The sequence below is a fragment of the Thalassophryne amazonica genome, chromosome 8 (assembly GCF_902500255.1).
Source record: "Thalassophryne amazonica chromosome 8, fThaAma1.1, whole genome shotgun sequence".
Taxonomy (NCBI): domain Eukaryota; kingdom Metazoa; phylum Chordata; class Actinopteri; order Batrachoidiformes; family Batrachoididae; genus Thalassophryne; species Thalassophryne amazonica.
The window spans coordinates 101,814,544-101,828,769 of record NC_047110.1 but is presented as its reverse complement, the minus strand read 5'-3'; the positions used below and the strand labels follow the sequence as shown (position 1 = coordinate 101,828,769).

Sequence of the window (14,226 nt, the reverse complement as noted above, 5' to 3'; positions counted from 1 at the left end):
CCCTCCCTCCCTGGACCCGCGACAACTGACCTGTAATGTAGACTGTTTTGGCTGCACATGCGCACATACGTAGCTTAGCCCACCCCCCGTCACCATTGGAAATAAAAAAAAAATGCTAAAATAGCTACGTTGTATGCGTTTTGTTTGTGTACGATAATTTCTCCCAAAATACGATAATTTTGAGGTTTTGGTACGATAGTTGCATATTTCCTATCTGGTAACACTGACGCAGCTCTATGTAGGGTTTTTTTTTTTCGCACTACGGTGGGAGACGAGTTGGCAGCGGAAAGCAAGAAGCCAAATAAATGAAGGCGTCAGTTAAAGACATTACATCCCAATCATACAGATAAGCCGCTTAAGTTTTTTTTTTTTTCAGCAAAAACGTGCCAAATATTGACAGTAAACTGCTTCAGTAAACCAGCGAGCACCGTTAGCATCATAGCACCGTTGCAGAGGAGCTGAGCAGCAGTAGACATGGTCTCTGTCATGCCGGATGACGCAAGTGCTGCAAAAATAAAAACAAACAAAAAAAAATAAAATAAAAATCATTAAAAAATCTGCACAAATTGTTTTATTCATTTTTGTTTTGTCTGTTGGAGTGTTTTATATATTGTGCTCCTGAGTAAGTGTTCTGATCTATTTGAATTCATGATTATTTATTGATTTTATTTCATTTTATTCTTCAATATCAAATGGCAGTCGGTCAAAAATGTTTATAGTTTAAAGATACATTTTTTTTTATTTCAACCAAAGTGGTGCAAATTTTTTTTTTCTGTTACATACTTTAAAACAATGTTGCTATAAGTTGATCTAAAGTTCTTTCTTTTTTGTTTTCTTTAATGTTAATAAGGATACAATGTTATGCAGAGGTGTACTTATAACAATTTTATGGACAAATGATACTATTTCTAGTCATGGCAGAGAATGGGGCGGGGGGGGCGCAAAATGTTTTCTTCTTCCTGGGGGGCGTAACAGAAAATAATTAAGAAATTAGGATTGGGAGAAGAGGTGGGCGATACCGGGAATTTTGGTATTGATCCGATACCAAGGAAATACAGGCCCAGTATTGCCGATATTGATACCGATACTTTTTCATATTTAAGCTTCATAGATCCAAAGGATCCAAAAGACCTTGGATAGAATTTTGCCAAACATTGTATGTGACAACAAAATACTTTATCACAATCAACATTTTTGTTTAAAAAATATCACTCAACACAACTTAAAATCTCCTGAGGTAGAGGGCTGACAAACCACAGTGCAACGGTGTGCTGCTCCGTATTGTGTGACACAGTGCAGCACTGCTCTTACAGAGAGTAGACTTTGATGAATCTGTGTGCGCAGCAGTCAGTGCGTGCAGGAGAGAAAAAAGCTTGAGTATCGATCTTTTTACACAAGGATCATTCAATATCAATACCAGCGTTGGTATCGATATTATCGATATTAGGATTGATCCGCCCACCTCTAATTTGGAGAACTGAGATGGGGACTGAGTGGTAAAAGGGGGAGAGGGCGGGGGGGGGGGGTGTGTGCTGAGGTTACTGTAAATGGTGTGAGTTTTTGTTTGGAAAAAGGAAAGGAAGGTGTTACATTTGTGAAGGAAGCAGAGGTGTTGTCACTGGGTTTGAGAAGTTTATTAATGGTGGATAAAAGAGCCTTAGGGTTGATGGAGCCAGAGTGTATGTTTCAAGCAAATTTGTTGACGCTAATGTGCTTTTAAAACGCACTGCGGTTCCGCGCTGAATTCAGCAGCTCCGCTGATTGGCTGCTTGCTACATTGGCACTGTGGATGTGAAACAAAGCAAGAGGAAACGCACGCTGATTTAGTGAATCTGGTTTAATTAATCCATCACTTTTATCGGGCAGATGCTGATCGAAACATCACTAGATTTAAACATAATATACAAATAATGAATGTTTATGAGTTCAATGGTACAAATATTTCATGAGGTGAAAGCTGGAACAAAACCATTCAACAAATTAAATATTCGTTCCATTGAAAGAATGTAAAAACATTCATTATTTGTTTTATATAACAGCTAAAATAGATCCTTGTCATTTGACATTTTATTCATTTATAAACAACAGAAAAGGGACTTACATGTTGGTGTTTCACTGCTGCTAAAGTCCAAATTGTGATGTGTAGTCCAGTGATGTTGTGCACTGACTTCAGACTTCCATTAAAAAAAAAAAGACTTTGTGTAGTTCCTCAGTCCAGCCAACATTTTCATGTGAACAGTTCTTCAATTATCCAGATGGTTTACAGCGGAGTGGATTTTGTGTGTGTATGTGTGTGTATTACAAGAATTAGCAGCGTCAGATAGCTTAATCAAATCAGTGTGTGTTGTCCCCCCCGCGCGCACACATGCAAGCAGGTGTGTACTACCAAAAAAAATCACGTCAGAAATGAGTCCAGCTTTTTTCCTTTCTTCCTGCTAACATCCTCCAGACAGCATAGTGGATTTGTTTTGTCTGTGTATGTGTGTGTGTGTGTGTGTGTGTGTGTGTGTGTGTGTGTGTGTGTGTGTGTGTGTGTGTGTGTGTGTGTGTGTGTGTGTGTGTGTGTGTGTGTGTGTGTGTATACAAGAATTAGCAGCGTCAGTTAGCGCAATCAAATTATGTCTCGGTAGAGTCGTTGTCCCCTGCGTGCACATGCACACACTTCCAACCTGGTTGGCACTTGTGCGTGTGTGTACTACCTAAAAAAGACTGTGTACATCCTCAGTGCAGCAAAACAAAAAAAATCGTGTCAGAAATTAGTCCAGCTTTCATTTCAACTTCCTGCCAACAGCCTCCAGACAGCACAGTGGCCTTTTTTGTGTGTGTGCGTGCGCACGTGCATGCACAAGCACGTGTGGGCGCGCGTACATGCATGCGTATGACCACGTGGTCGTGCGTGCACAAGGATGTACGCACGTGCGTGTGTGTGCAAGTGTGCGTGCAGAGTGCAATGGTACCAAATGTATGGAACCAAATTTGCACTCTAAATGGAACCAAGCTGCGCTCTAAATGTAATGCAACACAAATGGAACTGTGGGTAGAAGACGTCAGTGTGGGCAAAAGAATGTGGCTGAGGCCCACATTTGAGAATCTTTTTTTTCCCTCCCTTTTAGGTAAGGCCACGTATCATAGCAAAGTGTTCCACAATGCAGCCTGCAGCATCATGAGCCAAGTTCTGTTTGGTATCCAGCACTCTCACGATGATCCATTCGCAAAGCATTACATTGAGCTTTTCGCACAGCTTTCAAAAATTATCAACGGCCCCTGGGGAATGGTGAGTGAAATGCCATGACTTAAAAGAAGGAAATGTACATGTATGATTGGTAATCATCTTCAAGATAATCACAGATTAGGACATAGAAGCTCATGTTGAAAACAAGTTGGGATTTCTTCTCTCAATCTTTGTGTGTCTGTAACTCAAGTTGAAAACAACCATTCGTGTAATATTTCATCCAAGAATACAATCCATGTGCACAGAAGACTGTGCAGGCTTTGAATTGTCTTCATTGTCTCCGCCTACAGATTTATGACTCTGTTCCATGGGTGCGCCACCTGCCGCTGCCCTTCCAAAGGGCTTTCAAGTCTATCAGGGTATGTTTCGTAACGCTCCAAAATCAAGGCCTGCCCCTTTGGAAGGGAATGGAGGCTCTTCTTACTTTACTTTAGAGATGGTTAAAGGGTAGTGCTGAATGCTGATTGGCCCACGAGCCGCAGACAGCAAACAGTTGGTTCAAGGAATAAAGAGCAGCTAAAAGGAGGTGGATGCACATGTGAATGAATGGATTCAACCCCCAAAACTGAAATGTACTTGTTTTGAAATGAAGAAAAACAGTGCTGCATCTGAACCTCACATTTGCACATCGTGTTCACGATGCACTGTTCGTCTTCACGCCCTGTACCAACATTCAGAAAGATACAGTGGTCAGGCAAATTCTCCTACTTAGAAAGATGAGAGAGGTCTGTAATTTTCATCATAGGTACACTTCAACTGTGAGAGACAAAATGAGAAAAAAAAAATCTAGGAAATCACATTGTAGGATTTTTAAAGAATTTATTTGGAAAATAAGTATTTGGTCAATAACAAAAGTTCAACTCAATACTTTGTAACATAATCTTTGTTGGCAATGATAGAGGTCAAATGTTTCCTGTAAGTCTTCACCAGGTTTGAACACACTGTAGCTGGTATTTTGGCCCATTCCTCCATGCAGATCTCCTCTAGAGCAGTGATGTTTTGGGGCTGTCACTTGGCAACATGGACTTTCAACTCCCTCAACAAATTTTCTATGGGGTTGAGGTCTGGAGACTGGCTCGGCCACTCCAGGACTTTGAAATGCTTTTTACGGAGCCACTCCTTCATTGCCCGAGCAGTGTGTTTGGGACCATTGTCATGCTGGAAGACCCAGCCATGTTGCATCTTCAATGCTCTCCCTAATGGAAGGAGGTTTTGGCTTAAAATCTCACGATACATGGCCACGTTCATTCTTCCCATAACACGGATCAGTCATCCTGTCCCCTTTGCAGAAAAACAGCACCAAAGCATAATGTTTCCACCCCCATGCTTCACAGTAGATATGGTTTTCTTGGAATGCAGCTCAGCATTCTTCTTCCTTCAAACATGACAAGTTGAGTTTTTACCAAATTTTCTGTTTTGGTTTCATCTGACCACATGATATTGACCACATGATGTTCTCCCAATGTTCTTCTGGATCATCCATATGCAAACTTCAGATGGGCCTGGACACATACTGGCTTAAGCAGGGGGACACGCGTAGTGTGTAACCTTTGTTACTTTGGTCCCAGCTCTCTGCAGGTCATTCATCAGGTCCCTCCATGTAGTTCTGGGAGTTTTGTTCACCTTTCTCATGATCATTTTGACCCCATGGGATGACATCTTGCGTGGAGCCCCAGATCGAGGGAGATTATCAATGGTCTTGTATGTCTTCCATTTTCTTACAGTTGCTCCCACAGTTGATTTATTCACACCAACATGTTTGACTATTGTAGATTCACTTTTCCCAGCCTGGTGCAGGTCTGCAGTGTTCTTCCTGGTGTCCTTCTACAGCTCTTTGGTCTTGGCCATGGTTGAGTTTGGAGTCTGACTGTTTGAGGCTGTGGGCAGGTGTCTTTTATACAGATAACGAGTTCAAACAGATGCCATTAATACAGGTAACAGGTGGAGGACAGAAGAGCTTCTTAAAGAAGGAGTTACAGGTCTGTGAGAGCCAGAAATCTTGCTTGTTTGTGGGTGACCAAATACTTATTTTCCACCATCATTTACAAATAAATTTTTTAAAAATCCTACAATGTGATTTCCTGGAATTGTTTTTTTTTTTCCTGGAATTTTTACAGACCTCTCTCATCTTTCTAAGTAGGAGAACTTGCACAATCAGGGGTTGACTAAATACTTTTTTACCCCACTGTAAATCTGTATATCCGCACATCAACATGTTCTGAAAATGAAATGAACGTGTCAAATTCATAGACATGTCATTCAGTCAACCTGTTTATTTTAATGATTCCTTTTTGCCAGGAATCTCATAAAATGTATGAAAAGCTGATTGCCGAGAGTGAAAAGACAAGAGTCCATGGTAAGCCACGCCATTTCATCGACTGCTACCTGGATGAACTGGATAAGGTCTGTGTGCCAGATACTGGTGTCCTGTGAAGTTGTTGAAGGCTCAGATATCGTAGATCTGCATTGGACACAATGTCTTCTTGTATTAACACTTTCTTTCTCCTTGGATTTTCCACAGAGAGGAAATGACGGCTCATCATTTTCCAAAGATCAGCTCTGTGCTATGCTTATGGATCTTCACTTTGCTGGGACTGACACCACGTCCAACACGCTCCTCTTTGCTCTGCTCTACCTCATGAACCATCCAGAGATACAGGGTATGTCAAGTCTCTCTGCTTTCTCAGAGGTTCGACTTGAGTCAGCGCTTTGGGAACCTGAATATTCCAACGGGACAAAGCCTCTTTAAATCATCCCACTTTAGTTTGATCATATGACATGTGTAGCAACATCCTATAATGCCCTGCACACACAGCAGTTCCAGTGTGGTGGAGGATCTTTTTTTTTTGCAGAGTCAATGGAAGATCATAAAGACTGTATTTCTGAGGGAAAAGGCTTATTGGGTGACGTTTTTTCTTTGCCCCAATGCAACAAATCATGAATGGAAAATTTTGGTGCAAGCAAAAACATAAAACAAAAAAATAAAGGGAACACTACAGAATTCCCAGCAGTGAGCACCAAAACAAAATAATGATAAATGGACTGCATCTACTCAACAAAAATATAAACACAACACTTTTGGTTTTGCTCCCATTTTGTATGAGATGAACTCAAAGATCTAAAACTTTTTCCACATACACAATATCACCATTTCCCTCAAATATTGTTCACAAACAAGTCCAAATCTGTGATAGTGAGCACTTCTCCTTTGCTGAGATAATCCATCCCACCTCACAGGTGTGCCATATCAAGATGCTGATTAGACACCATGATTAGTGCACAGGTGTGCCTTAGACTGCCCACAATAAAAGGCCACTCTGAAAGGAGCAGTTTTGTTTTATTGGGGGGGATACCAGTCAGTATCTGGTGTGACCACCATTTGCCTCATGCAGTGCAACACATCTCCTTCGCATAGAGTTGATCAGGTTATCAATTGTGGCCTGTGGAATGTTGGTCCACTCCTCTTCAATGGCTGTGCGAAGTTGCTGGATATTGGCAGGAACTGGTACACGCTGTCGTATACGCCGGTCCAGAGCATCCCAAACATGCTCAATGGGTGACATGTCCGGTGAGTATGCCGGCCATGCAAGAACTGGGACATTTTCAGCTTCCAAGAATTGTGTACAGATCCTTGCAACATGGGGCCGTGCATTATCCTGCTGTAACATGAGGTGATGTTCTTGGATGTTGGCACAACAATGGGCCTCAGGATCTCGTCACGGTATCTCTGTGCATTCAAAATGCCATCAATAAAATGCACCTGTGTTCTTCGTCCATAACAGACGCCTGCCCATACCATAACCCCACCTCCACCATGGGCCACTCGATCCACAACATTGACATCAGAAAACGGCTCACCCACACGACGCCACACACGCTGTCTGCCATCTGCCCTGAACAGTGTGAACCGGGATTCATCCGTGAAGAGAACACCTCGCCAACGTGCCAAATGCCAGCGAATGTGAGCATTTGCCCACTCAGGCCGGTTACAACGATGAACTGGAGTCAGGTCGAGACCCCGATGAGGACGACAAGCATGCAGATGAGCTTCCCTGAGACGGTTTCTGACAGTTTGTGCAGAAATTCTTTGGTTATGCAAACCGATTGTTTCAGCAGCTGTCCGAGTGGCTGGTCTCAGACGATCTTGGAGGTGAACATGCAGGATGTGGAGGTCCTGGGCTGGTGTGGTTACACGTGGTCTGCAGTTGTGAGGCTGGTTGGATGTACTGCCAAATTCTCTAAAACGCCTTTGGAGACGGCTTATGGTAGAGAAATGAACATTCAATACATGAGCAACAGCTCTGGTTGACATTCCTGCTGTCAGCATGCCAATTGCACGCTCCCTCAAATTTTGCGACATCTGTGGCATTGTGCTGTGTGATAAAACTGCACCTTTCAGAGTGGCCTTTTATTGTGGGCAGTCTAAGGCACACCTGTGCACTAATCATGGTGTCTAATCAGCATCTTGATATGGCACACCTGTGAGGTGGGATGGATTATCTCAGCAAAGGAGAAGTGCTCACTATCACAGATTTAGACTGGTTTGTGAACAATATTTGAGGGAAATGGTGATATTGTGTATGTGGAAAAAGTTTTAGATCTTTGAGTTCATCTCATACAAAATGGGAGCAAAACCAAAAGTGTTGCATTTATATTTTTGTTGAGTATAAATTAGAAGCTCAAAGCACTTTACAATGATGCCTTACATTCAGGGGTGCCAAAAAGGGGAGAATAAAGAGAAGGATTCTAGAGGCCCATGAGGGCCAGACAGGGGGCCAAAGAATGCACAGAGAGGCCCCTAATACAATTATAATACTGAAAAAAATCATATGAGGTGTGGCCCAGTAAGATTTCTTTTTATCCATATCCCTTGTGGCACCCCCTCTTACATTCACCCACAGATGTCAGGGTGCTGCCGTGGAAAACACTCAACTCCACACCGAGAGCCACTGGAGGATGGAGGACCTTGCCCAAAAGCTCTTAATAATTTTCTAGTCTGGCAAGGATTTGAACCAAGGATCCTCTGGTTTCAAAACATTGCTTAACCACTAAATCATCGCCTCTGTGTAGTCTGAAGGATGAGGCAGCTGGGACACCTTGGATTCCCAAAAAGCATTCAAGGATTTGCAGTGAACACTTTAACAGTATGATTATAATATTAATTAGATTTTTTTTAAACAAACAAACAAATCAATTACTTTTTATTTTGCAGAGGAAGCCGGCGATTGTTGTGTTTTAGACTCAGTGGTAGAAAATGACACTGACATCTGTCAAATGCCACGTGAAATCATACAAACATATTCAACAAAAGATATTCTGGTCTGTGTATGAAACAACGAGTGACACGCAGTTAGCGAGGGCCACCATAATGTTGCTAACCTGAACTCCGCTAATGAGATGAAATGACTAAACCTTTCCTACACGGTTGTATTTCTTCAAAATGTTGTTGTTGTTGTTGCCATTAGGCGAACCTTAACATGTTAACCATTAACAATGTCACTGGCAACTATTCCCCTGATGTGTTTTGTCCACCTGCTTAGATTTCCCACACTAGCAGGAGCTTAAACCAGCTATATCTGATTGCTCTATGTCGTGGCTCCAAGCAGTAGGTTTTTCAGGCTCAGCAGTGATTTTCAAGAATTTAAACCTCTCGTGATTATATTATATTAGATTAGATTAGATTAGATAGAACTTTATTGATCCCTTGGGAAGACTCCCTCAGTGAAACTGAGGTTCCAGCAGTATTGTATAGCAGCACACAGGGTAAGAAGCACACAGAGTATCAAAAGTGAAAGTTAAAAAAACAGTTTGCAAATATAAATATAAATACACAAATATAAATACCAGACATACTGATCAATACTGGTTTACTAGCTACTACTGTTCCTCTCCTTCCCATCCTCTGTCTTCCTGTTACTCCTCCTCCCCCTGAGTGAGGAGTTGTACCATCTGATGACCTGAGGGACAAAGCAGTTTTTCAGTCTGTTGGTCCTGCACTTGGGAAGGAGCAGTCTGTGGCTGAACAGTCTCCTCTGCTTGCTGGTGACGGAGCAAGCACTAAACTCAAATCGCCATCCCAGAAGTACTGCATGTGCAGGGCATTATGGGAGGTTGCAAAATCAACTGTGGAGTTGTGAAAAAGCAACATACATCAAAAGAAGCACTTTGAGGTCAAACTTTGTCACTTCTGTTAGTTGTCAGAGGAGGGGATAAGAGCTTTGTGAGTAACACTCCATTTAAATTTTGTCATAATTCCAGTTCCTCTGTCAGGATATAAATGTAATAAAGGATGCATCATTATATCTGTCCAAGATGTGTGTGTGTATGTGTGTGTGTGTGTGTGTGTGTGTGTGTGTGTGTGTGTGTGTGTGTGTGTGTGTGTGTGTGTGTGTGTGTGTGTGTGTGTGTGTGTGTGTGTGTGTGTGTGTGTGTGTGTGTGTGTTTCTGCATGTTTTAGAGCGCTGTCAGCAGGAAATAGACATGGTCCTAGAAGGGAGAGATCAAGTCACTTATGAGGACAGACACAAGATGCCTTACACACAGGTATCAGTACCTGATGGTTTTGCTGAGTGAGCTGTTTAATACAATAAATCCAACTACCATCTGATGCTACAACAGTTGTGTGTTTCATGCAGGCTGTGATTCATGAGGTCCAGAGAATTGCCAACATTGCACCCCTCAGTGTTGTCCGCCGCATCCGTAATGACATGGAGCTCATGGGCTACTCCATACCCAAGGTCAGTCACATTTTACACTTTTCATTTCCCAAGAAAAGTAGAAAGAAGTGCCATCATGGGGGAATCCTTCTCCAAGTCAGATCAGGTGAGGTCAAGTCTGGGAGCATGCGCTAGTGCTATGCATTGCTGCATTAGGTTAGGATTAGATATTGTTTGAAATAAAAACATGGACTGTTGATAAAATATCAAGAGGATCCATAGCAACCTGTGCTTTGATACAAAAACACATTACAAACAGTATGTAATTACACACGCCAACCTGAACGAAAAAAGAAAAACTCACTCACCCCATATCTGCAGTACAGTGTAGTTTTTGGTTTATATGAGTGAACAGTTTTTATCTTACCACTGAAAGAGCTGCTTGGGTCTCAAGATCAAAGAACATGGACAACTATGCGAAATGAGAGACACAATCAAGGACACAAGCTGACTGAGCTTGCGACACACAGGAACGTGGAAGAGCATACGCTAAAGAGCACACAGAGAATTGTCTCCAGAGAGACCATCACACTGCCTCATAGAGAAACTCGTAACGACACAGATGGACCTCAATAAAAAGCGAAAACCAAAGCATGGTGGCGGGAGTACGGAAGGATTGTGACAGTTTACACACAGCAGTTTATGCATCAAGTCTTAATCAGTGTTTTGTACTTTAACAGCACTTTTTTGTGGTCTATATTTCTTATGCCTGCTGTTTCCACTTATGCACTATGTACATGCAAATTTGTGCAAAATCATGTCCTAACCTGAAAACCTCTCACTTCTGTCCGCTGAACAGTGATGCCCCAGATGTCAGTGTCCTTGTCTTAAAGGAGATGTCAGGTGACAGGCTGATTGGTGTATTTCATGTTATGCTCAAAACACACTCATCACTGATTCATTGATTATTTTCAGCATCTTTGCTACTTACCCACTCCTTCGTGCACAAATTTTACACTATGTAAATAGCAATGTGTAATTGGACATACCCAAAATACACTTGTGATATGCACTGTACACCGTGCATCATGAGTCACTAACCTTGTGCAGTTAGAGACAAGCGTCTTCCTCTAACTTCTCACAGGCATAACTTGTGTTCACATTATTGTGGGTCTCCTCCATTATTGTATATGTGGGCCATTGTGACAGTTTTGTGCAGAGGAATGCAATGTACACAGTTTTAGATGCATCACATTAAATTTTCAAAACAGTTTAAGTTTACCGCTGCAGTCCAATGCCCATAAAACAATAGTTGTAGAATTGTCAACTTTAGCATTTCTACAAGCAAACCTCATTATTGGCTGTGGAACACCTGTGTTCTACCATAAAGCTTCAGGAGGCAAGAAAAAAGGTAAAGATTTTCATCCGTAGTGATCAACAGAGTGTAGGGGCAACAGGGAATCCTGTTGTCAAAACAAGGCAAAGGTGGAGCCATCCCCCAGACATCAGACAGGGACTAGGTGGTGGTGGTGGGGCAGAGGAAGAAGTGCCCAGGTAAGTGACTGCAAGCAGCAGAGAGGTAACTTACAACTGACATTTTCAGATAATGTGTATGTTTATTATTGGCTGAGTTGATCACTGAAGGGGGGGGGGGGGATGCACTGACACACACACCTGTTTCCTATTAGATTACGTTTGTTACTGAATAGGTGAATCTGAATGAAAGCTTTGAAATCTGTGTCTTCCTGGCTGTCACGACTTTGGCTCTGGGCGTTGATTCAGTTTTTTCCTCTTTCTTTTTCCCTTCACACACCCCAAGCTTTGATTTATTAGTTGTTTATTTTTATCATGGTTTATTCTGTTATGTTTTGTCACTTTTCTGTGCTACTTTTATATGTTAGCCATTGTTTGGTTCTGTTCTAGTTCTGCTCAGCCAGTTTGTGTTTTCATTGTTTATCATTTAGCTTTTATATGTTTTTTTGGCTGTTCTCATTTCTGTTGTACTTTTATATCGGGTTTTGCTTTCTGTTTATTAGTCAGTTCTCATGTAGTTTCTTTTGTTCTCGTGTTCATGCCTGATTCTAGTTCTCGTCATAGTTATATTCTGTGTTCGCTCTGTTCTCAGTTTGCCCTCACATCCATCTTATTACGTTCACTCCACGCCCTGCACCTGCCATTATGTCTTTGTCCCTCGCTTTGACTCAGTCTGCTTAGTATTTCCATTCACTCACACTCTTGGCACCTGTTCACGCATCTTTGTGTCTTACCTCACTCCACCTTGTGCTGTCCCTCCTCACCTTCTGGCACCATGCATTATCTTTATTCACTAGGCACGCCCCCTTTCTAGATTGTTCCTCACATGCACCTTGTTAACTCCTGTCCTATTTAACCACCTCCCAGCCACCACTTCCCCGCCAGTTTGTTGTCATTCGTACACATCCTAGCTCTTCTATCCAGTCCTGTTTTGCCTAGCCGTGTTCTTTGAAATCTGCTCTGTTTTTTGATTACGCCTTTCGCCTCATCCCTGATGTCTGTGTTTGCTTGTGCCTTTGATCCCTGCTTGAATATGACTGCGTTTTTGCATGGCCCCATTTGTACCTCTGCTCCTCTGCTTGATTACCCATGTACCGTACCTCGGCCTGAAATAAAGACGACAACTTTTTTAACACGTAAACCTGAGCTGGGAGTCTGCATTGCGGGTCCAACCGCTTCGGGTACCTGGCACCCACCCTCCTGTCACTGGCAGAATTTCCATTACCTTTCATAACTTTGCACACATGCATCTCTTGTTGTAACAATGACTCTGTTTGTCCTTATTTGTTAACAGGGAACTTTAATCATTGTAAACCTGTCCTCTGTGCTGTTTGAAGAAGGCCAGTGGAAATCCACTCATGAATTCAACCCTGAAAACTTTCTCAATGAAAAAGGAGAGTTTTTCAAACCAGAAGCCTTCATGCCTTTTTCTATTGGTGTGTAAGCATTCCCATGACTAAGACATACAACAGGTGTGCTGCATTAAAATCCCTCTTTTTTTGCCCTGATAAAGGTCTTATAATACCAAATTAGATGGCACACGTGTGTAAACCCATATCAGGCTATAATCCCCATCCTAGGATGGCTTTCATAATTTTTTACAAGCTGGATATTTACTCAGTTTTATTTAAGATCATTTTTTTGTTTTTATTATTAATATTGTTGATGCTGTTTTGAACTGCAGGTCCTCGAATCTGTATGGGAGAGCCTATGGCTCGTTTGGAAATGTTCCTCATCTTGGTGACAGTACTGAGGAAGTTCCAGTTCATCTGGCCCGAGGACGCAGGACAACCAAACTATATTCCAACTTTTGGCACAATTCAGGCGCCCAAACCCTTTTCCATGGTGGTCCAGTTGAGAAATAAATCCTGAATGAGTCCTGTGCTCCCAGATCTCAGTACCAAATGAACAGTGATGCACAATTTGCTATTACCTCATTGAACAAATCATGCTGCCTTTCAAAGTGAATGAATTTCTAAGGTGTGACACCATGAATGATTGACACCGCATGATTAATAAAAACATTCCATATTTGAGCTGCTCAATCATAAATTAAAATTGAGATAGTTTAATACGTACTCATTAATGTTTGTTCTATTCATGTTTTGTTATTTTTAAGACACAGTCTTTTAGCACACATTATATTGTCCTCACTTAACATTCATCCTAGAACCTTGATAGCTTTGATTGTGATCCTGGTCTAACTTTTGACCATCAGTGTTGACTTTTTAATCCTGATTTTTCATCTCTGATGTGGATCACTGATCCCTCATTGGGATTAGTGACCTTTGGTACTGACCTGATTGCTGGTCTTTGACATTGTTATTATTGATGTTTATCCTGACCACTGACCTTTGATCCTCACTGTATGATCAAAGTAAAAATGTGGATCCTCTCCACAGTAGACCCATAGATTCTTCCTGGGTCCATGCCCCACTTTCCATCAAAATTAAATATATTGTAATAATGGTAAATGGTAAATGGACTACATTTATATAGCGCTTTTCCATCTGCATCAGATGCTCAAAGCACTTTACAATTATGCCTCACATTCACCCCGATGTCAGGGTACAGCCATACAAGGCGCTCATTACACACCGGGAGCAATAGGGGATTAAAGGCCTTGCCCAAGGGCCCTTAGTGATTTTCCAGTCAGGCGGGGATTTGAACCCATAATCTTCTGAAATCAAGCCCAACACCTTAACCACTAGACCATCACCTCCCCTAATTTGTTTTTATATTATATTTTTCTGTACACTCAAAAAACTGACTCATTTGGACTGGATTTCCAGCTAATAAATATAT

At 41.8% G+C, this 14,226-nt stretch overlaps 1 protein-coding gene across 1 annotated transcript in view; it reads left to right on the top strand.

Annotated features, from left to right (window-relative positions):
* Window positions 1-13,871, top strand: part of LOC117516189 (cytochrome P450 2D15-like) — a 28,669-nt gene extending 14,798 nt beyond the window's left edge. Inside the window, exons 4-11 of the mRNA XM_034177101.1 lie at window positions 3,114-3,274; window positions 3,523-3,591; window positions 5,531-5,635; window positions 5,754-5,892; window positions 9,690-9,775; window positions 9,868-9,969; window positions 12,716-12,857; window positions 13,106-13,871. Coding sequence (XP_034032992.1) covers window positions 3,114-3,274; window positions 3,523-3,591; window positions 5,531-5,635; window positions 5,754-5,892; window positions 9,690-9,775; window positions 9,868-9,969; window positions 12,716-12,857; window positions 13,106-13,293 — 992 coding nt within the window. The 3' untranslated portion in view covers window positions 13,294-13,871. The remainder of the gene's footprint in view (window positions 1-3,113; window positions 3,275-3,522; window positions 3,592-5,530; window positions 5,636-5,753; window positions 5,893-9,689; window positions 9,776-9,867; window positions 9,970-12,715; window positions 12,858-13,105) is intronic.
* Window positions 13,872-14,226: the final 355 nt, after the last annotated feature.